The sequence below is a fragment of the Tachypleus tridentatus genome, chromosome 4, assembly GCF_004210375.1.
Source record: "Tachypleus tridentatus isolate NWPU-2018 chromosome 4, ASM421037v1, whole genome shotgun sequence".
Taxonomy (NCBI): Eukaryota; Metazoa; Arthropoda; class Merostomata; order Xiphosura; family Limulidae; genus Tachypleus; species Tachypleus tridentatus.
Window position 1 is genome coordinate 72,634,873 of NC_134828.1, and position 27,953 is coordinate 72,662,825.

The 27,953-nt window shown below is 31.1% G+C and overlaps 2 protein-coding genes across 7 annotated transcripts in view; one reads left to right on the forward strand and one right to left on the reverse strand.

Annotated features, from left to right (window-relative positions):
- Positions 1-598, forward strand: part of LOC143249418 (endoplasmic reticulum membrane-associated RNA degradation protein-like) — a 45,848-nt gene extending 45,250 nt beyond the window's left edge. For 5 of the 6 annotated variants that reach the window (XM_076499238.1, XM_076499241.1, XM_076499239.1 and 2 more), the window contains 2 exons: positions 60-173; positions 387-598. In XM_076499238.1, the coding sequence (XP_076355353.1) occupies positions 60-173; positions 387-528 (256 nt within the window). In that variant the 3' untranslated portion in view covers positions 529-598. The remainder of the gene's footprint in view (positions 1-59; positions 174-386) is intronic. The other variant, XM_076499240.1, reaches the window with a different exon arrangement.
- Positions 599-6,044: 5,446 nt separating this feature from the next.
- Positions 6,045-26,083, reverse strand: eEF2 (eukaryotic translation elongation factor 2). Its single transcript, XM_076499236.1, has 15 exons — positions 25,946-26,083; positions 23,169-23,383; positions 22,507-22,700; positions 21,281-21,489; positions 20,131-20,364; positions 17,122-17,235; positions 16,795-16,933; positions 13,899-14,094; positions 11,990-12,128; positions 11,525-11,644; positions 10,524-10,775; positions 9,041-9,250; positions 7,822-8,004; positions 7,329-7,461; positions 6,045-6,464 (listed from the first exon to the last, which is right to left on the reverse strand). The coding sequence occupies exons 1-15, from the start codon at positions 25,946-25,948 to the stop codon at positions 6,271-6,273; spliced, it is 2,535 nt and encodes an 844-aa protein (XP_076355351.1). The 5' UTR covers positions 25,949-26,083; the 3' UTR covers positions 6,045-6,270.
- Positions 26,084-27,953: the final 1,870 nt, after the last annotated feature.

Below are 27,953 nucleotides of genomic sequence, written 5' to 3' on the forward strand. Positions count from 1 at the left end.
GAAATGAATCTTTTGTGAAGTTCGTTTTATATATATAAACTTGTTCTTATTTCTTCCAGTGTTCCTGTTTTAACAAGATCACTACAAGTAGTGTTCATAACAATATTAGTGAACTTTATGTACATTAATAAATTAAGTTCATTAGAGAAAAAAACTCAACATCATGTTACAAGGTAAGAACTTTTCCTTTAATTTGTTCCATCAAATCATACTTTCATTACATATTTATGAAAGAAATTATCTAGTTGAGCAGTGAACTTAATATTGTCCAAGGTTTTCAGTTGTTTTAAAATTGTAACTATTAAGGCAATTTATGGGAGTATTTACCTTATATAAGATTTATTTCTCTGGTACCAATGTACAAGTTTAATTTTATTAATTACCAGGTTATTAAAGTCCATCCTGAAGTACACAGAGAATCTGGAGATAATGACAAATGCAACCAAGAATCGTTGGGAGGAGTGTTGTTATTTGAGCAAAGAACTTCTTGAATCCATCAGTTGCTTCAGTCAAAAACAATTTTTATAAATAGGCAACTATTTTATATGAAGTTGTTATGACTGCTTGTTAAGTATTAAAATTAGTGTTGAAAGCTTAATTCCAATGAATATTCATTGATAAATACAATTTATTTATTTCACAATTTATTTCAGTTTCAAATACAGTGGTCCCTCAATTTAGCTCATTAATTGGTTCCTGAAAAGCTGATTTTCTTGTATTTTGGGTGATGAAGACTCTTCTTACTGCCTTTTAGTGAAAAAAACTGTCTTAAGTTTGCTGAATGCCTCTGTTTTTTGTTTGTTTTCTACACATAGCTAAGCTAATTTTTGAAGCAGGAAACCACTTTGTCCTCCATTTCACAACACATTAAGTTCAGTTACTTCAGTGTTAGGATGTTTTGCAGCAAGCTACTTGAACATCTCCTAGTGTTAGATAGTCCTTTTATGTCTGATGTAGAGATGTAATCATCCTTTTCTCCAGTGTCTTGTTCAGTCATCTCCCTTAACTGCTACCAATCCTGAGGAGAAAGTTTTTTCTCATGGGATTGCACCAGTTCTTCAACATCTTCCATAGCTACTTCAAGTCTGATTAAATGACCTATTGAAACAATCTCCTTACCCACATTTTCTATTGCCTTATCTTGAAAACTCTCAGTATTGTGGATTACCTTTGGCCACAATGACCTCTATGCTGAATTCATACAGCAAGTTGAAACATCTTGCCATGCTGCCACAATCAGTCTTATAGCTTTCACGATGTTGTACTTTGTCTTCTAAAATGTTGCAAAACTTAAATTATAATCTGTTAAAGTTGCTTGATGATGTCTCCGAAACATCTTTTTCATATAGTTTCTTGAAGCTGCAGATCACATTTTGGTCCATATGTTGCTGTTGCAAGGTTGGAGTTGTGTTAGGAGACAATGAAGTCAAACTGGACCTTCATACAATTAGTACTGTCTATAAGGAACAGAATTTTCAAAGGCACTTTATTTGTTATTAAGTACTTTGCCACAGAAGGGAAAAAAAACAAAAAACTTCTGATGCCTATACACTAAACAACTCCCTAATCACCCATATTCTGCAGTAAACACCAAGTTGCCTTCTGGATACTTTCTGTTGCTTCAATACTCTGGGATTCAATTTCAGCTCTTATTTTAAATTTATCAAACCAGCCCTTACTTGTCTGAAATTCATCAATTTCAGTGTCTGAACCACTTGACAAGTTTCTCTCCAGATCTTCATAAATCTCTTGGGCTTTTCCACAAATAACTTCAAAACTTATGAAATTTGCTTTTATGTGATCCAAATTAACAAAAGTTTTACCACTCCATTTTTCTTTATGAGCAGATATGGTCAAAATAGTTGAGGAAGGAAGCCCATATTCAGCATCACAAGCATTGTTTCATTTTAAGATGGTTATTAGCTAGCCAATTAGTACAGTTTAAAAGCCAGTTTTATATATTATATGTAGCATTATTTTTTCTTTATTGGTAATACAAACACCAGAGCCATAGAAAAGGTTTTTATGACAAAAGCTTTTCAGAGCACTGTGATTAGCTGAGAGGAAAGTGTAGAAAATTCCGTATCATGTGCATGATTTAACCAGCAAATACGGAAGTTTTCATGATACTATCAAATCAAGATAAAAATGTGATCTTGCACTGTGCTAGTTAAAACTAATTTTTGTGGTCACGTGAATTGGAAAATCTTGCAGAAGATAAAATGTTAAAACAAATTCTTGTTATGAGAAGTGCTCATTAAATGAGGGACCACTGTATCTGCAGTATGTTTTCTTCAGACAAGGAATTTTCATGTGATGTAGAAATCATATTACTTTGCACCAATGTGTGAATGTTAATTTTCCTTTCATGCCTTATGTTTTAAGCATAAATTAAAGTGGTTTCATAAACCCTTTCCTTTTCAATATTACTAAATAGTAAACCCCAAGTTTATTATACAGAGTTAATGCATTATTAACTTATACAAGTTAAACATGCTTTGCCATAAGTAGTAAAAAACAATTTATTTGAACAGTTTTTAGCAACAAGATACAGTAAATGAAATTCATTAAGGTTTGGAGGCATTGGGCTAATTCCATCTTTGATGAGACCATAAATACATCTTTGCAATTATTCAGAGCCATCTCACCTACTTTATCATACCACCTTTTACCCCTTTGTAATCTTAAGAACTTTTAAATTAATCAATAACAAAAGTATATGAAGGGTAAGGTTTACTGTGTACATCGTGATAGGGAGTGTTCCTGGTGAACAATAATTGAAATATTTTCTAATAACAAGAATGTCAAGAACAGATAATTAACTGAAGGATTCATAGTCAATGAATCTAGTTTCAGTATGAAAGTTTTGATGTTCAAAAATGTGCACTACTATGTCACATAAATCCTAAATGGCATTATTGATTAGTCCGATTTCATACAAAGTGAACTTGTTGCGAAACCAAACTATTTACTATTAACATTAAAGCACAAAAAAGCAATATACTAAGCTTTTGTGTGCATCATTGAGACAATAAGTCTGAATTCCAGGGTCCTTCCTAATATTTTGTTATTGATTAATTTAAAAGTTCTTAAGATTACAAAGGGGTAAAAGGTAGTATGATAAAGTAGGTAAGATGGCTCTGAATAATTGCAAAGATGTACTTATGGTCTTCATCTGTAAAAGGCATACAGATGAAGTCAATTTAGAAACAAGCTTATTTAACTAATTTTCTTTGAAACTGAGGCACAATTTAATTTTTTTTAATGGACAAACCTTTCACTCCAACTATAATCATTCAACTAAGTTTTCAATATAGTTAAGGAACCAAAATTGCTATGTCAATTTCCCTCCCTTCCAGCTTATAATACTTGCATAACTTTTACATTTCATAAAATCTGCACCATTCAAAAATTAACTGTTTTCTACATTTATATTTAATGGTGAAGTCTAATTACAAGTAAGTACTTCTCTTTGAGGATCAGAGATACTATACAAAGAAAGGGTCACAATTTAGGATTTAACTGCTATTACATGTAGAACTAGCGAAGTTATTTACCAATTGATCAGTAAGATACCCCCCCGTGATTAGAAAAGTAGTCCTACAACCATGAAACAGTGCTGCCCAAGTGTGCCTTCCTGCTAGTTAGCAATTCACAAATACTAATGGTGTTAATAGCTTTGATTAGAGGTTTCCACTGACAGATGCCATTTCTAAGATACAGCACTACTTTCATTAGGGTCACCCTCAACTTCATCAGCATCTCCTGAAACCAGATTCAACTGCACTAACATTATCCTGATATTCAAAATCACTGTTCTTATTCACAGTAATCTGTGCTTTACTTTGTAGGTGATAAACCATCACAAGAATATCCACTGACTGTATTTTATGTATGAAGTACATTTAGGTCACTTGAATTTACATGTTAACTTCCCCATAAAGTTACAACATATCAAGACTTCAGATTTTAATTGTCAAAGGTCTCTTAATGGCTTAAATAGTGTGCCAAACCAATACTTTTCAATCACAATGCACTTACGTTTTCTTAGTAGTATGATTCATACTGCAACGGGATGGAAAAAACATGCATGTGTTAACAATGACCAGTAATGTATATTTATCAATAAATTTGATTTCCATTTGGAATTCCAGAACATTTCTTCATACTGCAGTAAATGAGTAACCTCAAAAATGTCATTTGTAATACATAATTATAAACTATATGTTTATAACAGCCAAGATCAGATGTTCAGAATGGCTATGACTTAATGTCAAACCTTGCTTCTTAGATTTAAAACTTTTTCCATACACATCAGTTAAACCTTGCTTCTTAGATTTAAAACTTTTTCCATACACATCAGTTAAACCTTGCTTCTTAGATTTAAAACTTTTTCCATACACATCAGTTAAACTGTATTTAAAGCTGTCACAAAAGTTTGGATATAAGCAGAGATAATGAGACAAACATTTTCAACTGAGTATATCTTTGCCAGGTTCAACAAAATTATTAAGAGTGCAGGCTAAGGTGACCTCATAACAGTAAATGTATTTCATTGTAATAAAGCAGTATCTCTGCAAGTCACAAGTTCAGTATTTCCTTTGGTCATGTCAACAGATTACAGACAAGGTCAAACAAGATATTTAAAACTTAACTTTGTTTTGAGGTATAAAGTAATGTGCATGTCCAAATGTTTTCAGAAGTATGACATTAGGAAACAAACTTCCAACCCTGTGTGAAGAGTTCTGCACTTGTTCAACCCTTGTGCACTGGATACCTCTTTACAACTTTGTTAGTCAGTTATTTCAAAACCAATTAAAAATACCTTTATTAATGTTTGTAAATGAAAGGTATAATGTATGTTATGATTTGAAGATGTGTTAAAAGTTCATTTCAAAATAAGCCTTTAAAAATATTTAACTACATGGTTTGTTTCGTGACACAAGCTACGAGAAGTCTACTATGGTTCTATCTTAATTGATATAATGCCAAGTGTAGATGCACACCTCAAAAAAATAAGACATTTCCTAAAGCTATTGACATGTATTCTACAGATGAACACAGTTGAAGCAGTTCTCAACCCAACTGGTGCCACAGTCACCTTCAATAGATATGGAAGCTTTATAATGTGTAGAGATGCTACATATATAATCATTAGAAAGAGCTAATTTTTTTTACTGTAAATTGATATGTAGTTTATTATGGTGTACATTTGTCTGTAGTATTGTTGGCTGTTTGATTGACTATAGCACTTGCAGTTATTTCTTGCCTAAATATGCTATAGTTAAGGGATAATTAAATTGTATTTAGATCTTTAATAGTTTAGTTAATTTATTTACGTAAAAATGCATTATTGAAGTTTTAAAGATCTTGAGGATATTCCATAAAGTAAAAGGTTTGTACTTTTTTCTTCTATTTCCTAAATATTAATCATTTTATTGCATTGTACATTGATGAAAAGCTAGAGAAAATGAATATTAAAATACAAATATTTGACTTAAAAAAACTTAATATTCATTTAGGACTACCCAAAGGTTATGCAAATAAATGAGAAGTATGTTATACTTTAGGTCAAATGCATTGTGATTTTACTTATTTTAATTGCTCGAGTGCAAATAACATTTAGTAAACACATTGTCATTCTTTGTGTACAAAATACTAAAACCTTACCACTCTGAGGGCATGTTAAGAAATATCAGATACTGCATGCATTGTTGTACAAGAGACATTCCTAAATATGGCATTTCATAAGTTACACTAATCACTGCAAGAGGGTTAAATTAAAAAGGAAAAACAGCACATTGCCCATCAAAATTATATGTACAAGTGAAAAAAACTTTTTTTTTTTTTTAATACAGCAAAGCCACACTGGACTATCTGCTGATTCCATCAAGGGGAATCAAACTCCTGCTTTTAGCATTGTAAATTCATAGACTTGCCACAGTAGCAGCAGGGGACATGAGCAAAGAACAAAGTAGAAACATGTAATTGGTGTTTTAAAGTTTTACCTATTCCAAGCTACGTGTATTAGAAGTTTTTGGACAGTAATTTTTAAATTTGTTTATTTCCAGTACATAGTAAGCATAGCTTTACAAATAAACTTAGCTGCAGCAAGATAAATAAATTTGTTACTCTGATGGAAAATATCTTGCTGAAAGAGAATTCATTAAATTACACAATATTTTAAGATTGCTCTTGTAACCATTAAACTGCACATTTTATTTGCACTTCTGGTGAGGTGGGGAGTACAAACACTAAATGGCAATATTTTTATAATTTATCCAAGTACTGGTCAAGTTCAGGAATAGAATCCTTCAATCCTTTACGTTTTCTAGTGTCCATCACTATTTGCCAAGGACGCGACTTGCCATCCATTGGGTCACCAGGTAGGATCTGCCAGTGGTCAAATACACATTGTGGGAAAGCCTGACCACCAGTGTTTGAACGAAGATCAGCTGTGAAACCTGCAAGATATGTTACGTTAAAATTATCATCACAAACACATGGAATCTGATGCTGAGAAAGTATAAATTTCTGAAGCAAAGTTCACAAAATGACATTTTATCATTTCTGTTATTGTGCTAGTATATTAAACATCCCAATCCAAAAGAAAAAGGTTTATACAGTGACATTTTGTGAAGAGAAAGGTTAAAACAAATTAAATACATTTAATTCTAAAAAAGTTCAATAAGTGAAAACTATTAACTGACCTGTTTTGATAGTATGCTTGCTCAAAACAACTTGTAATACATTCAACTATATCTTAGAATTTACACAACCTAAAAACCACAACAGAAAAAGCACCTACAACAATGTATTTAGACATGCCTAAAGGAAGTGGTAACTCTTCCCATTCAGAAAAATCTTTCTAGCACCAGGTTTAATTCTTAATGAAAGGAAAAACCCAAAGAGCTGTTTTAATATTACTTATTTCAAACTTGGAAGTGGTAAACTTTGGGAACATTGAAGGAGAATGCCATTTTCTCAAGATAACATTTTCTTGAATTTGGAGCATTTGTTTCTGTAAAATTAACTTGTACAGAATATAAAAACAAATAATGGTACATATTAAAGTACATTTATGTACTGTAAAACCAGAGTTACTTGAATGTACACTTGTACTCTTACTAAAAAGCTTGTAGCATTGTGTAAACATAGAAAATTCAGAATTATAATTAGCATTCCTTCTCCACCGACTCCATGCCCATTTAGTTAATGTAACAATTAAATACATGAAATTGTATCAATTTATGGTTAATAGATAAGTAAACAATCATACAGCATATTCCACCAATACAACCAAATTATGGCAGAAAAAGGGTACTTGCCAAAAGATTCATTCACAGGTAAGTATGCCTTGACAATGAACATGGGAGTTCCTGCAACCTGTGCCTCTTCAAACACCATTCCTCTCCTACGGTTCAATACTCCATAGATACCACCAACAGCTGCTTCAGGACACTACAAATGTACACCTCATTACACAAGTATCCTCATGGTAAACAGAACTAGTCCTGGTAATCAAAAAGTTAATTTGTTTTTATTTAAACAAAGACCAATAGGTTAAATAGGAATCATAGTGGTCCATTAAGCAGTAATGTAGATGTTTCTTAATGCGAGTATTATCAAAATTACACATTTTCACTGTTACAATTAGTTTTGATTGAAAATGCAGGACTTATTAAAAGTAGATATTCTGCCATGTTAAAAGTACGCCAACTTCCTAGGAACCTTAGGACCAGTTGCAATCTCAGAAAACTAAATTCTTTCCTTAGGCACATGTTCTCCAAGAGTTAATTACTTAACAGACATCCCACATACCTGAATTTCCACCAAGTAAATAGGCTCCATGAGACGAGGTTCTGCAGTAAGCATGCAAGCATACAAACATCGACGAGCTGTTGGAATGATCTGTCCTCCGCCACGGTGAATAGCATCAGCATGAAGTGTCACATCATAAATGTTGAAACGAACTCCTCTCATGTTTTCTTCTGAGAGCACACTCTGGAAGTAACGTTTTATAAACTGAACAACCAGTAAAATTTAAGATAAATTTCTTCAAAAAGATAAACATTAATATGCAGTTGAGAAGTTTTTAACTCTCACCACACACTTTCAAATCACTAAAGGTCTTTTTTAATTCACCAGTTAGCAAATATTTTGTAACATAGTCATGTGTTTGTTAGATGTCCAAGTTAAATATGTACATTTTGAAATGTGTAAATTACATTCTTGTGTGTACTGCTAGTCTTACCTGTTTTCTAAATGAGATTATTGAGAGTAAGAATCCATAATACGTTCTACAAATGCACTAGCACATCTTCCAATATTGTTGCCAAGTGAACTTTACAAAAATTCTGCCTCATGATTATAGATCAACATGTCAAGAAATCATGTCAGCTACAATTAATATACTGTAGGCCTCAGAAACTAGAGCTGCAATGAATGCTTCAGTCAAACCTAAATAATTGACCAGGAACATTTGTAGATTTCAAACAGTACAAAACATTTAACTTTGGATGTTAGTATTTCTACAAGGACATTAGACACTGTCAGTGAAAAATGTGCTTTAGCTAGCTAGTTGTCAAGTGCATCTTTTTATCAACACAATTCTCTCTGTGAACATCGATAAGATTTAGTTCCAGAGTACTGTTTGTAAGCTTGTAATACTTTTATATAAACCAATATTTGCAATAAACATTATAAACTGTACTGTTTTTATATCAAAATATATTTGTGTTAAGAAAACTGTATTGATTTTGTTGGAAAACAATAGAATTTTATACATTTAACTTTCAAATTAAAAATTTCTAGCTATTTGAAATCTTAACATGTAGTGTATGTAACAGACAGGATAAATTATAATACATAACTCAATGTTAAATTAAACTTACTAAAACTGATAAAGGTTACATAAAACATGGGAAACTGCCACCCTTATATACAAGTCACACAGAATTTCACAGCTTGATTTATTATAAATGTTCTAAAGATTGAAAATATTTAAATAAACCAATTCAAAATTAGGATCAAAACTTACCTCTTTTGTAGCCCACTGAAATCCAGCTACTACAGAATCCTTGATTTCATTTAAATACTGAACTCCCTTGGTACAATCCACTAGAAGGTTTGGTCCACTACCCTCTGGTCCAAAAGCCCAAATCTTTCGTGCTTCTGTGGCATCCCAGCTATACTTTTCAGTCAGATAACGGGCACGTGCCTTAAAGTCATCTTTGTGAGTCACTTTACCCTAGTTTGAACAATTAAAAAGTAAGTATCATTTATAAAATTAAGTGACAATTACCTCAGAAGTCACTATTTGCTAACTTGGCTTCAAACATATTACAGCTATCACCTCTCATATTTAATCTCAAACTTTTTACTAACATACATCAGCATACAAGTAGATTAAAGTTATGTAAAGTGTCAATACATAGTATACAGGAAAACATGCAAACTAAGTATTAATTTATTTTTCTTCTTTAACTGATAAATCAAATAAGACCCAAATATAAAGGATTAGCTCACAAAATTGCACTCATAACAGTTTCAGATATATTCACAGCTTTTCTTTCCTCTCCAACTATCAACTGAAAAACTAAGTACTGGTACTTTTGGAGAACAAGCTTTGGTAATTGAAAAGCATGAAAAATTATCCAAACACCACAAAATGATTAATCTAAAAGACCAGAAAATTTCTGGTAACAACTGCTGTATTTCAGTGACTCATTCCTCCATGAGCTACAACAGATTTTAATGTATTACCACAAATCCATTTCAGATATTAAACAACCACCTGTAGACCTAAGTCTCAGTTTTAAATTAATTTTTTCAATCAATCATTTATGGACATTGTATAATATATAAATTAAGATTATAACAAAGACTGAACAATACATAGTGCCAAACATTTTCACTGACTTTAGAACTGAACAGAAAGTATAATCAAACACTTCAGTTTTCAAGAAGAACCAATATGCAGAAAAGGATTCTAAAACAAAATTACCATTTTGCAGTCCATCTGATAAGTGGAGAAAAATATTTCACATCATTAGTTATTTACACAAATATATAGAGCTTGAAAGTCAACTTAAAACAAGGTTTAACAATTATGACAAAAAACAAAATTAACTTCTATATATACATGTATATAGAAAAATTTTGGTTTATGATGAAATACTTGTCCTCCTGGAATGAAATTTCAAAAGTTCTTATCCTACTTCTCATAAAACAAGTAAAGACCTTTGAAAGAAAGACATTAATAGTTAACAAAGAGATGCATAACTATACAAACTACAGGTCTGTCTTCAAAACTATTTGCTACTTAATGTATGATTTATGCAACAAGAATGTTACAATCTACATTTAACTTTTATTATAATGCTCAAATAAAAAATACAAAAATCCAAGTAGTTTTGACATTTGAAGATAAAAAGGTTTGCTCTTGCAACATCATACACAAAAGCCATCACACACTACTTCAGATAATATAGTAGTATTAGAAGATTTAAAAAACAAATTACATTATCAATATCCTCTGGTAATCCATCTGAAAGTTGATTAGCCTTCATGAACAGTCTGTTGTGCTTATTTGGAGACTTTGAGAGACACGTAATTTTAGATTCTTCAGAAACAGTTTCCCGGTATGATACAACTGGATCAGTTTTCTTTAATGGAATTCCAGCATGATCTTCTTCCAAGTCTTTCAGACAGATTTCTAAATGCAGTTCACCAGCTCCAGCAATAATGTGTTCTCCCGATTCTTCAATAATACACTACAAATAAACAAGATACTGAGTATGGAGTTTCTGGTACAGTCTGTGCATTTATTTCACAATTAAAAGTGCTATCCAATTTAATTTACAGTACATTTTATAGTACAGCTACAGCATGTTACTACACCAACCTCTTTCATTACTGAGCAGTTACTAGAAGACATGTTAGGATTGTCAAAATATTCATAACAGTAAATAAAATTATAATAGCTAATTTCAAAAGGAAAAGCCTAACACTACTGCTGTCCAAGACAAAATTAATCAAGTTTACAACTATAATGACATTGTCAGTTGTTTACAAATTTTCAATATAGATACCACAAAACATTTACACTTAGTCAATATTCAACTAAAAGCACATCATTCTAGAAATTTTAGTGTCCTGACTGAATTGGAGAAAAATTATAATCAAGTAACAAAGAATATTCATAAACACATACAAAAGAATTCAATAACTCAAAACATTTTATTGAAATCAATCTTAAAAAACACCTTCCATAAAGAATCTGTCAATTAAGAGCAATATGCTAAACACTACATAGTCCCAAGTGCACAGAAGATTTTATATCCATAAAATTAACAATCTGAATTATAACAAAAACAGTTCTCACATACACAAAATGACAAGCATATTGAATGTACTGGGTATTTACTTAGTCTTAACATTAGATTATCGTTAAATCAGATTTTAGTTTGACACACAAATCACGTGTATTATTCATAATTAATGAAAGAACTAAATAACACACCTGAACCATAGGATCAGATTTTGCTAGACGTTTCAGACCTTCTACAAGTTTGGGCAGATCAGCAGGATTCTGAGGTTCAACAGCAACTCTCACTACAGGACTTACAGAGAATTTCATCACCTAAATTGAAGTTTTCAAACCTTACAAGTCTTGCACTAACTTGTACAGCTTCTACTGTTTCAAACAAGTTCTACACATCACTATCACAATAGCTAGTAAATAAACAGCATTTCTAATATTTTAACACAGCCTTGCATTTCTTTCTTTTGCATGCATCCATTACTGAAAGTAATTTACTTTTAACATTCACATTTATTCTTTAAAAGAATAAAATTCTACACTTACACAAGTCCTGGAGAATAAACAAGAGGAAAATAACCACCATATAGAAAGCAGATTTATTCAAACTGACCATGAAATACACTGATCCACTTATCCTAGACCTAGATCCTCAGAACAACTTACCTTCATGTTATGTGCATCTTTAAAGGTGGAAATGGTACCAGTTTTTACCAAGAACTGATCCACACCAACCAGTCCACAGATGTTTCCACAAGGAACATCTTCAATTGGTTCTACGTACCGACCCATCATAAGTATGGTTCTGAAATACAAGTTTCCTTACTTTACTACATCCACATGTTGTAATGATACAAAGACAAGTAAAATTAAATTCTTTTGCTATCCAATTTAGATACCTTGCAACATTAAAATTTTAAACTAGAGGCATTACTTACTCCAGTCAGAAATTGACAAAAAGGTATGATTAATTGTGCATAACCTACCTCAGCTCAGCCCATATTTTGATTTGCCTTGTTAAAGCAGATTAACATTTTAGAAGTGACTTTAACCCTTGACACATGTACCACTTAACTTTTGTGCAATGCACTGTTACATTCAGAATTAAAACACATTTACTATGAATGAAATTAACAATTTACATCATGATTCAAAGCTGTTTTCAAAGTTATTTATGTCAAATGAAACCTTTAAAACTAACTTAACACTTCAGATGTATTGTCATATACACAAGCTATCAAAATCTCTAATTTTTCACTCTGTACATTCAATAATATAATGCTAATTGTGTAAATGTGTCTAGACAATAAAACGTTTACATAACCTGTATTTCAAAGCTTACTATATGAATAGATAAAACAAGTAAACAAAAATTCCCTTGATGGGTGCTACACCCATTTTCAATAGATTTGAGCTTAATAGCCTACATGTAATCATTAGAAAGTGCTCATTATAAATTATAATTATTTTGAAATTAGCATGTAAATTTTTCCAAGATACATGTTACTATCTTTGGTTTTGCTAGATGCATTATAGTTAGATACAATTGTTATTAAGTCTTACACAATTAAAACACTTTTAGAATGTATAATTAAAACATTTTAATAAATTTAAATACACGTTTTCCACAATATTATGAAAATGGTGCACAGATATTGTCATAGGGTAGCCCATCTCTCCCAAAGGGCACCACTGACTGTCACTGTATAATAATTGAAGAACAAAAAAAAAACTTAAGACCTGGAATTACAAGTATAATAAAAAAAGCTTTAGATATTCTAAAATTGAAATGCATGTATGTTTTCCCATTTTCTAATTGTAATCCTTTCATTGCAAGTTAATAATAAATAGTTGTGGTTGATAGTGTTACCAATCCTAGCCAATACAATAAAATTAGACTATCTTCACCCATATGTAAGGATTGATCTGTTAATTAAACATTATATATAATGGGAATAAAACATCCACCTATTTGACATTTGTTAAACCTCTTCACACTTCATACCAAATTACACAGTATCAGTTATAGATTTAAAATTAACATGCAAAGCTAAGTGACGATTTATTATGGAAGTGTAATTACACCCCTCAAATAATGCTATGAAAATTCTATTAAATATTACAAATGAAATAATTTTTGGCCACTGGAAAAAGAATTCTATTTCAATTAAAAATCAGTGCATGAAAATTTTAGTATATCAATGTATTGCTAAAAAATCTTTCAATACTTCATATTTTAGTAAGAACAATTTCTGAAAACACTGTCAACTGCATTTGAAAATTGAATAAATAGTGAAATATGAAAATGCATTGCTTGCAACTTTATAAAACTTCACACACTAAAACTGAACAACTTAGGGTATCAAATTTTACACAGTAGAATACCACTATCAGTGGTTAATTTTATAGCTTATCCAATAACACTACAGTTGCAAATATACTGAGAGCAAGAGTTATTTCTGAGGTAGTTTTAAATTAAAGATTATTGCAACTAGCTATCAATTCTGGATATACTTTTACACAAGCATCACCACCAACATACATAATCTGTTTACAAGCAACTTATTTCACCCACCTCTGAACAGACTTTTCAACAATGTCTTCTTTTTTACCAGGCACATAATTAGGACCCATTATACGACACTTCAAACCTGATGATACAGTTCCAGAAAATACTCGACCGAATGCATAGAAACGACCTTTATCGGAAGTAGGAACCATCTTGGATATGTACATCATCAAATGGCCATTTGGATCACAATTCTTGATGGCTAAGAATTTTAAAAGCAAATAAGTTACATAAATTTGATTCAGAGATGATTTCAAAATAAAAATTTGCAATATATCAATGTAAGCTTCAAGCATTTCTTTAGTTCAGACCAAAACAGTGCAGCTTGGGGTAAGAACAACTGTATTATGTTGAATACTATTTTAAAATTATATCAATTAATACTTGCAATTTTCCTAAACTTGTAGCTCAGAATCTCTCAAAATCAACAGATAAAGAAATACTTTACAGCACATTTCATATATTCTAATACTCTACATCACAAATTTAAAAAGTTTGTGCACAAACTATTATATAAAGATATCCTCTACATTTGTTAGATTTGACAATTACACTGGTCTACAGGTCCAAAGTTTCAAAATACATTATTCTCCCTAGTAAAAAGTAATTTAAATGGACATCTTTCATAACTATAGCTCCTCCTTATAGTTGAGGTTCCAAATTAATTTAACATTTTTCTTGAAATATAAAAACACTTGATACTTTATTACAACCCTTCTTTATGTACATCAACATTAGCAATATCTAGATACTCAGGTATTGGCAAAAGGGTCTGTTACTGACAAAGTAAATATCTGTATAACATTACATTGAAACTTTTGCAGTTTGGGATATTAAAATTAGGCTTTGACAACAGCCAAAATTAATCTTTAGGTGGTAAAACTTTCACAGCACAGTAAAATAAGACCTTAAGATTTATTTAGCAAAGTACATTCTGATTACATCAGCTTTCAGCAAAATACAACTAACAGTTTGTTAAAGGAAACAAGGAAAAAATTAGTAAAGGGTCAACAAAATTCAATGATTAATAATATTAAAAAGACCCAAAAACATGACATCTTTCCAATAACCGATTAGTTTTCCTCAGAAGTAAAAGAATAAAGACTGGTATAACATATGAAAAAGTATTTGTCAAAGTATTTGTTGAAGTGACCATAGAATGTCATCTAATACAGCTGAGCAATTACTGGTACTTGCTAAATGATTTAATCAGACCTATTAATCAACTGCATTTTATTAATCTATTAAGTACATTTTCCTTAAATCATGCATATGCAAATAAGTAAAAATCAGCAAGTTCCATCTAGCCACCATTTTTTGTTTACTATAGAGATAGTGTGAGCGAGTTTTATGGGCAAAGGAAACCTGAGATTTACCCTCACTCATTTTCAAATCGGAAAGTTTCAGACAAAAATTGAGCTAGCAGAGATTGCCCATAATATAGCTTTTTGGTTAATAAATGTAATGATAAGATTTTGATAGATTAGAGAATGGGAATAACCTAAATGGAATATCCTAATTTCAACTGATTATTTTTGTGAAAATTCTACTTATTCATAGTCTAGTTCAAACAACCAAAAGAATAAATTAAAAAGATACAACTGGAAATGCTAATTTCAAGTAAACAACTACACTACATGACACTAATAAATACAAATCACTGCTCATAATTGTTTATACTGATTAAATTCATCTCTCATACAGGAGTCACTTAACTACAGTTCAGGTCCCTTGTAACAATTTTGGGATTGTTAGTTTCTATACTATAAATACCTCAAAAATTTTTACAGATTATCAGAAAACACGAGGCTTATGTATGCACACAAAAAGTGTTAAAGCTAAAATAAACAGAACTTGGGAAAAGTAGTTATCTCTGCAGCCTGTTTAACTGAGTTTTCTCAGTGCTTAGTGCACGTATTGGAATACATAAAGTACACGAAATATAATTTAAGATTTTTTAAGCAACAATATGCTTGTGCACTTTAATACTGACTAACATGCAAAATAATTTTATGCATCAAAAAAATTGTAAAAGTTCACATGTGAAATCTTTAAGTTCCAAATAATTATCAACTGTATTTCAGAAAAACTTAATTTTATCTGTCATTTTCACTATTATATACATCTGTATCAGCTTGGTCAATTATTGTAACCACCTTAAAAGAATTAAGAAATAAAATAAATTATGCATTTTTAATTTTACAATGACTACAACTAGTATATCATGAAACAAATGTTTAGTCTAAACTTTAAATCTCAATATTATGTATACATATATTATTTGATTAACTTTTCAGCAATGCCTGATTAATATTTCAAGTTATAATAATGCAGCAGATGTGCATTTATGTTACCATATCTAAGAATATAAAAGTAATCTTTACAAAGTTTTTTTTTTTTAATTTTGCACAAAGCTACACAAGGGCTATCTGCACAAGCCATCCCTGGTTTAGCACTTTAAAACTAAAAGGAAGGCAGCTAGTTATTACTGCCCACCACCAACTCTTGGGTTACTATTACGAACAGATGGAATTGGCTACCAAATTATAATGCCCCCACAGCTAAAAAGCTGAGCATGTTTGGCGTGATTGGGATTCAAACCAGCGACCCTCAGATTATGAGTCAAGCTCTTTAACCACCTGATCATGCTGGGCCTCTTTACAAAGTGACCTATCTTTACTGTTTTCGTAGGCTATTATCTTAAGATAATCAAGAACAAGATGCACCTTATACCCTATAAAAATTAATAAATACTAATTAGACAATTTACAAAAATATCACTAATTTTATGAACCAGTTAAGTTACTGAACAAAGTTCAGTAAAAAATAAATATTTCAAACTACAGATTCTAGGGAATAAAATAAGAGCAACTAAAAACTAACTTATCAAAACATAACTCACCAACAGCAGCCTCATCATCCAATGGCCCTTCATAAAGCATTTCCATACGGTACTTCTGGGCAGTCACTGGTGAAGGCAAGTGAATGGTGATCATCTGAAGAAGAGAGTCACCAGCTGGAAGCCAAGTTCGCATCACCACCTACCAATAACAGACAGTCAATGAAGGAAAAAACAAACAAACACACTAAACCTTTAAAATATGGGCATTTATTATTTTACATTAGCACACAGATGAGACATCTACATTTTTTTAGAAATCACCACACAGCTCCAATGATAGTTTATGCCAATTAGTTAACAGAAGCACATCAGCAAGTGATTAGTTACCTTTAGGAGACTCTTGCCATCCTTCTCCTTATCTTCTCCTTTCAAAACTATATTTAGTTTCTCTAAGAGTTTGGATGTTTCTTCTTTCTTGTAATTCATGATAGCATCAAACACCTACAAACAAACATTTTAGCAACAATTACTTGTTTTAACTACCATTAAATTTATATTCATTAAGAAAACTAGTAGTAGAGAATATTCATTAGCTGATGTGTTTAATAATGAAGAAATGTTAAAGTCACACAACTCTTAGAACAGGTTGAAATTCTTGTGATGTGCAACTATGAGTAAGTTCATTCACAATTTACCTTGAATAATGTGCATTCCTTTATTTCAACAAGTATGAGTTAAAGAACTATTTACAGTAATTTTAGAAATGTTTGTTGGTCTTATAAAGAACGACATTTCACAAGCCAAATTTTCTGCCAACACAAGTAACTTTAAACAATATGGCAATAGAACAAAGAACAACCTGACTTCAGCAAATGCAGATTGGAAGTATCAAGCATTTGCTCACACAAAGATGTTTCATGTTTTAATCCCATTTTAACTTAATCACTTACAAAATTTCCATGCAGACATATTTTGTAATTGTTTAACATCAAGTGTTTATATTTACAGTATTTGTTAGTAGTTCCTCTTTGGTTTCAGATCAAGAATCAACAATAACTGAAAACTCAAACTGCATCTATTAGCATAATAATTAATAGTAACATTTGCTAAAAACAGTTCTTAAAATACTTGAACACAAGAATTTATCACAGTACAGTAACAAGAAAGGTAAAAATTCTTAAAATCTACAATGAATTTCTTTTTTATTGCTAACCTACAAACTTGTAGGTTGGAATGCACAAACTGGAAATGAACCAGAAAAGCATCACTGCTTAAAATAATTTTAATATTTAAAAAATAAAAGATGAGGAAAACTAGTCTACTGTTAACATGGAAGTTTATATTATGGGCTCACCACACAAAAAATGCTTCAGAACTGGTTAATATATTAACAAGTATTAATGTTCATTTGTGAGCATTACCTTTTTTTTTCTAATCTTATTCCTAATAAATCCACCCAGTTTTTTTTTTAAACAATTACCAGTATCCCCAGCATCTTTTACATACAGCCACATGACCCTGGTATATTTGCTTACAATTTTTAGTGCATTTTTAATTTTAAAAATCCCATTTGAATCAAGTTTTTGTAACTGAACAGAAGAAATTGTTTGTAAAGCAATGAAATTACCCAATTCTGAATTTAAATATGTTAGGACTTGCACTGTACAAGTACATCCAACAGTTCTTTAAGTGTAAATGTACTAGTAAACCCAACAGTTTACAACAGCAAGTCTAGCACGTAACATTCCAAGCGCACGATTTTACATCCCAATATCATCACAAAAAAGTTTATCATTAGTTTTTAAACCATAAATCAGAATACACAAAAATACAGGAAACCCTTCCAGCTGCATCTGACAAACAGGAGATTTTAGTGCAAAGTAAAACTTAGAGCAATGGCCACACTTAGAGATGACCATGTACAATAGTGGAAAAAAATCAACTAATACCTAACTGCAAGTAATTTTCCTGCCCACACCTTTTGTAAATAGAGGTTAAAACTTTGTAAATGAAACAAAAAAAATGCACCGAGTGTAGTCATCATGCATATCTTTATACTTGTGTACTACTAACCTATAAAAAGAAAAGCTACATTTGCTTAAGATGTTAGTAACTGTCCAGTTCACATCAGAGCTGAAAAGTGAAAACATGGTGCATAGGGTAGTTGCACTGAAATGAATACAGGTAATATTGCTCAAATCCTGATTTTAGATAACTGATACTTTGGTATAAATAAAATATTGGAAATGACTACTGGTAATATTGCTCAAATCCTGATTTTAGATAACTGATACTTTGGTATAAATAAAATATTGGAAATGAATACAGGTAATATTGCTCAAATCCTGATTTTAGATAACATACTTTGGTATAAATAAAATATTGGAAATGACTACTGGTAATATTGCTCAAATCCTGATTTTAGATAACTGATACTTTGGTATAAATAAAATATTGGAAATGACTACTGGTAATATTGCTCAAATCCTGATTTTAGATAACTGATACTTTGGTATAAATAAAATATTGGAAATGACTACTGGTAATAGTGCAATTGAAAGGTTTTAATCTCCAATTCTTGGACACTACTCTATGTAATTCAGGTTGGACAGTTGAAGCCAAATTAAACAGGAAAACATGAATATACTTGCATTTCTTGCAAAATAGCTGCCGAGTAAAACTTGGGATCATGTTAAAGACAAGATCCAAGTTTGTTGCTTGAACTATTCAATTTCAAAGAATCATTTCACTTGTTCTTAGAGCTAGCAATAGTTTTTTCTACATTTACTTTAACATTAAGTACAGTTGTACTTAAAAGTGAAAATCATGAAACAAAATAGCAACCACAGAAATTACCCATTTAATACCACCTTTAAGATGTTTGAATATTAGAAAGTAAGGATAATTTTTAAACATTTTAAATTTACTCAGTTTCTATATTTTAGATGTTCTTCCCTCAAACATTTTTTTTTAGTAATAAACCTTTTCATATGGTTGTCATATGACTGAATGATAGAAGTCAGAAGCAAATTATTAGAATATCAGCAGGTTAGGTTGAAGCTTTGAAGATAGTGTCAAACAAGCAATACATGCCCAACAAAGGTCCCAATAATGTAAATGGTTCATGTAATTTGGCCCTGAAATTGCTGGCACAATATGTTGGGGTGCCTGTTCCCATCTCATTGAATGTTCTTTCAGTGTTTTTCTTCTTGTGATATTGCAACAGCATTGAGTATTATGACAAAAATAAGTATGGATATTTTAGAAGAAAAATTCTGGTATTGCTCATTAGTGGTATTTAAAAAAAAAAAACATATCCTCCTTTTTGGTTTGTAATGGTTTAGACTTTAGATTAATGCTTAAAATGTAAAAATAACATCTGTCATTATACTATACCTTGTAAATAGGGTCCAACACAAACATTGTGAAAGCTCTCTTGTATCCCTCACCAGGTTTCTTGCTCCACTTTTTAGCCTGAGGATTATAATAGTTCTCACCCCACAATTTACCCATTAGCTTATCAATGTCTATTTTAAACTTTTCAGCATAGAGTTCAGCAAACTGCTTGAGAGTGAATGCCCACCCGTGGAGACCGGAACCAAATCCAACACTTCCTTTCATTGGATCCACCTAGAATACAGAAATAACGTGTTTAAAAAGAATAACTCATTACTCCTTTCAGCACAGACAGTCATCAAGACTGACAACAACCATTTTGTGCCTCTTATAGTTTTCAGACCATTACTTTCAAATTAGTAAATGCATTGTTCACAGAATTTGGCAAGTACACATTACAATGCTTTCATGTGCAAAATGTCTTAAGGTTTGTTAACCAATGCATTTTTTATTCTCCATGTTGCCTGTCCAATATGCAAAGTAATTTTCATTTTAAGAATAAATGAAACTTATCAACCAGAAACTTTTTAAATTTCACATACAAGATCCTTATAAATCTCCAGATAGTTTGATCAGCAGTTAAGAAACAAATCTCAGTACATGTAAAGGAAGGTTGATCTTGTATCCACCACAAAATAAATGGGAAAAATATAATTTATGCCTCCTGCATTCTAGAATGACTAGAGCTAACATGAAAAAACCTTTAGACTAAAAAGGAACATTCTGAATTTTTGATTGGTTATTTCATATACATAGATGTATGTAAAGAACCATTTCATAAAAGGGAGAGGTGAGCAGGGTTATTACAACTGGCTAAATGATAGGGCAGCAAATAGTAAAAAATTCTATATTATGCACATTCAATATTTCCTTATAAATAAAGAAGCTAAATAATTTATAATATGGAAGTTTGAACCTTAATCTCCAATTTCATAAATCCATAAAATAGTAGTCAATAAAATTTTGAATGCAAGTTCAGGATGCATCTAGGAAAGGTTTACTGATCTCACATGATTAGATAATTTTTAAACAAATCAACAAAAACTTTCATAAAAGCAAAAGTAACAAGTTTGATATACATAAAAAAATACTGGTAATAACTGTATTCAAAACCCATTAAAAACAGTATTTTAATATTTCAAAATAACACCTTTATATCTCCCATTGGTCCTGTCTCATCACTGTAGGTGGCAATGATGACATTGATGTTTTCAATATTTCTCTGGAATGTTTGATAGAGTTCCTCAGCTTCAAGCTGTAGAGTCAAGAGAGCCAAGTCCACCTTATTCATGAATAGAACAGGTTTGATTCGTTCTGCAATTGCTTGGCGTAGCACAGTTTCTGTCTGAACACACACACCTTAGTAGCAAGAGAAAATAATTAAGGAAAATGTTCTTAAAATGTCTGCTAATAATAACAGATGGAACAACTAATTTCCCCTTCACACCTCAAACCATAAGATCATGGTTTAAGTAAATGTTAAGAACACTAAAATAAATAAATCACATACTAAACTTAAACTATAGAATCAAGATAACATCTGATATCCAGAATAGAACATTTCATAGTAGCAACCATTTTTATAAAGTATATAATGACACTAAGCAGCTTGTTTTACCATTTATCATTAAGCACAGCAATGCTTTAGAACACAGTTGGACTGCAAAAATAAAAACCCAATGTACATCATGTATTTTTATTAATAAAAAGTTGAGTTATAAACACCTAACTTATGTTTTCAAAAGTTATTCAAACCTTCAAATCAGTAATAATAAAACAGCTAAAGTAGAGAACTTGCATTGATTATTCCTATCCTGGCATTAGAAGGGCTAACTCACCAATACCTGAAGTTATTGGGATGATCTACACGAGTGTTGTATCTTAATTAAGGTAGTGAAGCAGAATAGTTTCACCAACCTTAACACATGACAAATCATGCCAGAAACTGTTGTACAAAAATCCCTACATATGAAGCTATGAGTCAATGTTACGAGTGTACAGGAATTAGCCACTGTAAGACTTTATAGCATTATTACTCTCATCCAAGTCTCAATTCATGTACATGAAATTAATTCACCATTTAATTCAAAATATTTATTTTTGAAATACAAAAAACAACTGTACACTTAACACAAACGTATTAGGTACAGAAAACATTTTAGGCATTAAAAAAATCCACAAACAGTCAACAAAGCAATATTAATTGTTCCTCAATATTAAATTCATTCATTTAAAAAACAGCAATAAAAAGGGAAGCAGCAAATCTGGTTTATTTAGAAACTACTACTTTAACACTACAAGAATATATAGATTTATATAGTGCTTATATTCATACAGAAAACACTAAATAAAACATCAATCCACATCTGCTCTTACCACTAACACAGTCTACAACAACCAGAGCTCCATCGGTTACACGCAAAGCAGCTGTAACTTCTGAAGAAAAATCTACGTGGCCAGGAGAATCAATCAAGTTGATTAAAAACCCCTTTTCACCTTTCTCCCTCTGATTTTCCCAGGTAATAAACTGCAGATCTTTATCTTCCAATTCAAAGTACATGGAAACAGCCCTAAGAAATATTTTAGTATAAACCTTTGTTCGTTTATGACGACTTAAAAAACAATATTGAAACCCTATAGTCAGATATCACAACAGATAAATTAGTAAAATATACAAGCTAGTTTTTAATAAATGAATACAGCTTAAAATATCAACCAAAACACAATTTACAGATTACGTTATTCACAAGACATCACTACATCTCATTTCTATTCAATTCAATGTAACTTTATCCAATCTCTCAAAATTAATTTTTTCACATGAAAGTACCTTGTACAATTCAGAATTAATATTTTCTTAAAACAAACTTGCAAACAATCAAATAATCTCAACCATTTAGTTAGATGCATTTTTTGGGCCTGTCTCTTCATCATGTTTTCAATTTAATAAAGTATGTTTCATATCTCTCAACTTATTTTATTTTAAAACTTTCCCATTAAATGCTGATTTATTTGCCCATATAGAATGAAATATTTACGTGGATTTTATAGTAATGCATCTTTCTTGCTCATCTTTTCTGGTGTCTGTAAACCTAGCTTCTCCAGCTTTGGCAGCAGCAATAATACCAGCCTTGGATACAAGAGAGTCTGTCAGAGTTGACTTTCCATGGTCTACGTGGGCAATGACAGACATGTTACGGATATTCTTTTTCTTGTTCATTAAAGAACGTATCTGATCCACTGTAAAGTGCACCTAAATAAAAAATTTAACAAACATTATACAAACCTTATATTGTGCACGAAGTGCTTGAGCTATACAACTACACAAAAATTAATGCAACCCACCCAGTCAAATTTACATCACAACTTAGGACTAATTTAACTGAAATCTACCATTCTGTTTAGTCAAAAATATACAGTGAAAGACTGCACCAGCCTCAAATCAAATACTTAATAATAAAAATTGAATTTTTAAAATCTGATAATAAACTTAAACAATCCTTTGATGTTCAAAAATAAAAAGGTATTATTCTAGTGTAAATTGTCAGCCAGGTAAAGTTTTTTCTAACACTAAAAATGTTATTGTCACATATTTTTGCCTTATCAAAAATAAGGACATGCCTTCCAAGTACATTTTGTTTTTACATTGAAAATTAGTTTCACCTCTGGTGTTAAGGCACTGTTAACATTGACCATTAGAATAACATTACAATTAACTGGTATAAAAACTGCCTTGTTAGTTCAGAGTTTTGTAGTTAAATTCATTTGTGTTTACCTTTCAGTAAGAGACTAAGAACGTTTACTCTTTATACACTAACCCCTGAAGCTTTCTTCATCTATTTCTTTGGATATTTACTAAGTACATCCATTTTATGCCATTCCAAAATCTGATGTGTGAACCTAGCCAATATACTCATGGGTTTTTTTCTTGCCCAGAAGACTTGTGCAACATATTTTGTAACTTTAGTGAAAATAAAATAATGGTTGAATGACATATGATTGGTACTGTTAATATCTACATCAAAAGTAAAATATTCTCTTATTATCTACAAGTTCCTACAGTTTGTGTCACTTAAAGATGTGAATATATTTAGGTAAATTAATTGAAACTACAGACAGAAATATGCTTATTATTAAGAGGCTAACTTTAAAAATAAACTTATAAAACAAGTTGTTTCAGGTGAGGCTTATGATTGTCTAAATAAGGTTATTTTTATACTCAACATTCTAGGAAGTTTATGACCTATTACTTCAGATCTTTCTTGTAAAGTAAGAATTATACTACCAAACTCTAAACCTGAGTAATTTATGTTACCTTTCTACAAGTCCCCCTAAAATATCTTCAAATCAATATAAATATTAAAAAACATTCTCAGTGTATAAAGAAATTGCATTAAACACATTGAAACTAATTGAAAAAATGTCTTGTAATTTGGTTTAGTAGTTGGATAATTTTAGGTTGTAAAAAACTTTTTACCTTTACAAAAAACTTTAAAAATTAATCTTAATTTTTTTAGCATGTTCATAAATCTATGCAAGAATTTTATTTTGAAGCAAAATTTCAATTGTTGTGTTTATTGTTCTAACCCTTTCTCACCTGTTCCTTACAAGCTCTTAGGATACAACGAAACAAAAACTAAAAAATGAAACATTGAAATAAAGAAACCATATCATTGTCATATTAATATTTATCATATATATTATTCATTAAAAAATTCTCAGTGTATGAAGAAAATGATTATTGATATACCATATCTATATCATTTTATAAATTTATATTTAAATTTATTTTCAGTTATCTATCTTCACCTACTGAAACAATTTCTCTGCAAAAATAGTATACATGTAACATTAACATACAATTTTATTGCAGGCTTACAATGATACATCTTACATTTTGAAATTATACTTCTGAATATGTTCAATTTCTTTCTCAATTTTCTGTTACTGCCTATTAGTATTATTAATTTAAGGGAGTTAAACAATAATCATGTATAAATGTTTTTTTTTTCATACTGGACATCACATGTAGATGCAACACTAACATGTTTGTTACATTACCAAAAATTATTCAAACATTAAATTTCCTATCCCTGTACATTACTTTTAAGTTCTAGTTCACATAATTATAAACAATTGGTTTAGCAACAGCTACCATCATGTTGGCTACTAATATTCCCATAATTATTAAAACAAATACCGATTCAAAAAGTTTTATATCATCAATTACCTGAATATAACGTACCCCACTGTCTTATTCTTGACTTAAAACTTAAAAATGTTGTTAGTAGTTGTGTACTTTTTAAATTTAGGTCACTGATACAGCATATGATAAAAAACAGCCTTTTTTCATCATTTGTGTAAATCAAAGCAGTCCAACTTCAAATTATAATTATATGCACTACACATTACAAATAACATTATACAACTTGTCATCATAAATAGAAACAGCTTTACCTTATATTGAACTTACATTGCACAATTTGAAAATATGGAGACTTCATAAAAACGTTAAAAAAATTAAAACCTTAATAATTACGATATTAAATTATAAGTCACTAAACTTCCACTTCTACGATTTCCAAACTTCATGGAAATTAAATTTCATGAATTCTTTCCTACTATTGAAACACTTAACTACAGAAAAATGATAATTCCGAATTACGTAAATTTAATGGCGACCAAACAGTAAACATCAATCTCTACAGGTATTAAGTAACATACCATGATGCAATTTATAATATAGTTCTAAACTTTAATATATAACTATTAACTATAACCCGATTGATAAAGATTGAAAACAGATTAAACTTACCATCTTGAATTATTGGTTAATATCTCCGCCAAACTTCAATATACCACTCCTAACGGCGGAGTACGTGGAAAGGACAGCTTTACGCCAGCAGTATTTCCAAATTGACTTATAGTCTCGAAACCAATATTATTGTTATTACTAATGTGATATAAGATACTAAATAACAAAATATTTATTTTATAATTTATATTTTTACACAACTACTTATCTAATTATACTCATTGATTAAATATGAATAATTTATTGATTTTTAAAATTTTACAGATGAAAGCAAGGAACGAGATTATTAAAGGGAACGTCTGTAATAAAGAGAAGTTTAAATAGAAATTTTATCAAACATTTGTTGTTTTCTCTTCGAGAGTACTATTATTTATATTTCTGAAACGAAAAAGAGAATATCGAAATCAAAGTAAATTAAAATCTTAAGCTTAAAATAAACAAACAATATAATATGTCTGTAGATAGTCTTTTACATAGAAATTCCCAATAACCACATGAAAGAAAAATGTTTGTGATTGAATTTATTATTTAAGTTTGGTTCTTCATTCCCGATTAAAATACAGTGGTACCTCGGTTCTCGAACTTAATCCGTTCCAGAAGGCTGTTCGAAAACCGAATCAATATTTCCCATAAGAAATACTGTAAATTAAATTAATATGTTACAGCCCTCCAAAAATTACGCATTATGAAGCATTTTAAATAAAAATATTGCTTATTTATACCTGTATAATAATACTTACATCCATAAAGTCAACCACAAAAACTATAAACACAATAAAAAACAATAAATGAAAATTTAACTGCACTTTACCTGTGCTGAGGAGAGCTGATGGCGTAAGTGAAAGGTGGTGAGGAACGTGGAGAGTAGGAGGGTTATTATTGTTTGGAAGGGAAGTCACCTTCCCTAAAAACGCCAGGTAACTCTCCTTCTGGGGTTCTTTCTCTTTTTTTGTCTCTTTGCACCGCTACAACCTGCTTGAGACTCACTGGACCTATTTCTCACTAAAAACTTGTCTAATGAGGTTTGTTTCTGCCTGCATTTTAAAATGTTTCTGAAGTAAGGCATGGCATTGTCATTGAAAAGGTTTATGCTGCGATTTGCTACAGCTTTGTCAGGGCGAAATTTTTCCACAAAACTTTGTAACTCTCCCCATTTTCCACACATTTCCTTGAATAGAGAACTAGGAACATCTCCTTTCCCTCCTCCTCATCTGAATACACTTCCTCAGTTGCCTTCTGTTGCTGCTGGTGATCTCCCACCAACTCGTCCACATCATCACCACTCACATTCAAGCCCATACACTTGCCTAGTGAGACAATATCCTCAACAACAGGCTCAGCCTCAAAGCCTTCAAAGTCTCTATCTGCTACTGAGTCTGGCCACAATTTCTTACAGGTTGAGTTCATGGTCCTCAAAGACACTTCCCTCCAGGCTTTGTCTGTGATCCTCAAGCAATGGAGTATATTAAAGTGGTTTTTCCAGAACTCTCTGAGGGTTAACTCTGTGTCAGAGGTCACTTCAAAGCACCTTTGAAACAGTGCTTTGGTGTAGAGTTTCTTAAAGTTCGATATGATCTGTTGGTCCATGGGCTGAATGAGAAGAGTCGTGTTAGGGGACAAGAGCTTTACTGTAATGAAACTGTACTCCTCCACCAATCCGTCCTCCAAGCCTGGTGGGGGAGCAGATGCATTGTTCATCACAAGAAGGGCCTTGAGTGGCAACTGTTTTTCCATGAAGTAATTCTTTACACTTGGGGCAAATACTTCATGGACCCACTACATAAAAAATTGCCTGGTTACCCATGCTTTACTATTAGCCCTTCACATGACATTTAGTTTACTTTTCAGGACATTATTTTTATTAAAAACCCTCGGGTTCTCAGAATGGTACACAAGCAAAGGCTTAAGTTTTAAGTACCCACTTGCATTACTACATAACAATAGAGTTAGCCTGTCCTTCATTGGCTTGTGTTCGAGCAGTTACTTCTCCTCCTTGGTGATGTACGTT

Bases quoted from the DNA above. Each gene is read 5' to 3' on its own strand.
- eEF2 (XM_076499236.1), bottom strand. The intron at 8,005-9,040 runs GTAAGTTTTGAT...CGTTACTTCCAG, and splicing joins TTCAGTGGGCTACAAAAGAG to AGTGTGCTCTCAGAAGAAAA. The intron at 7,462-7,821 runs GTATGTGGGATG...GTACATTTGTAG, and splicing joins TTTACTTGGTGGAAATTCAG to TGTCCTGAAGCAGCTGTTGG.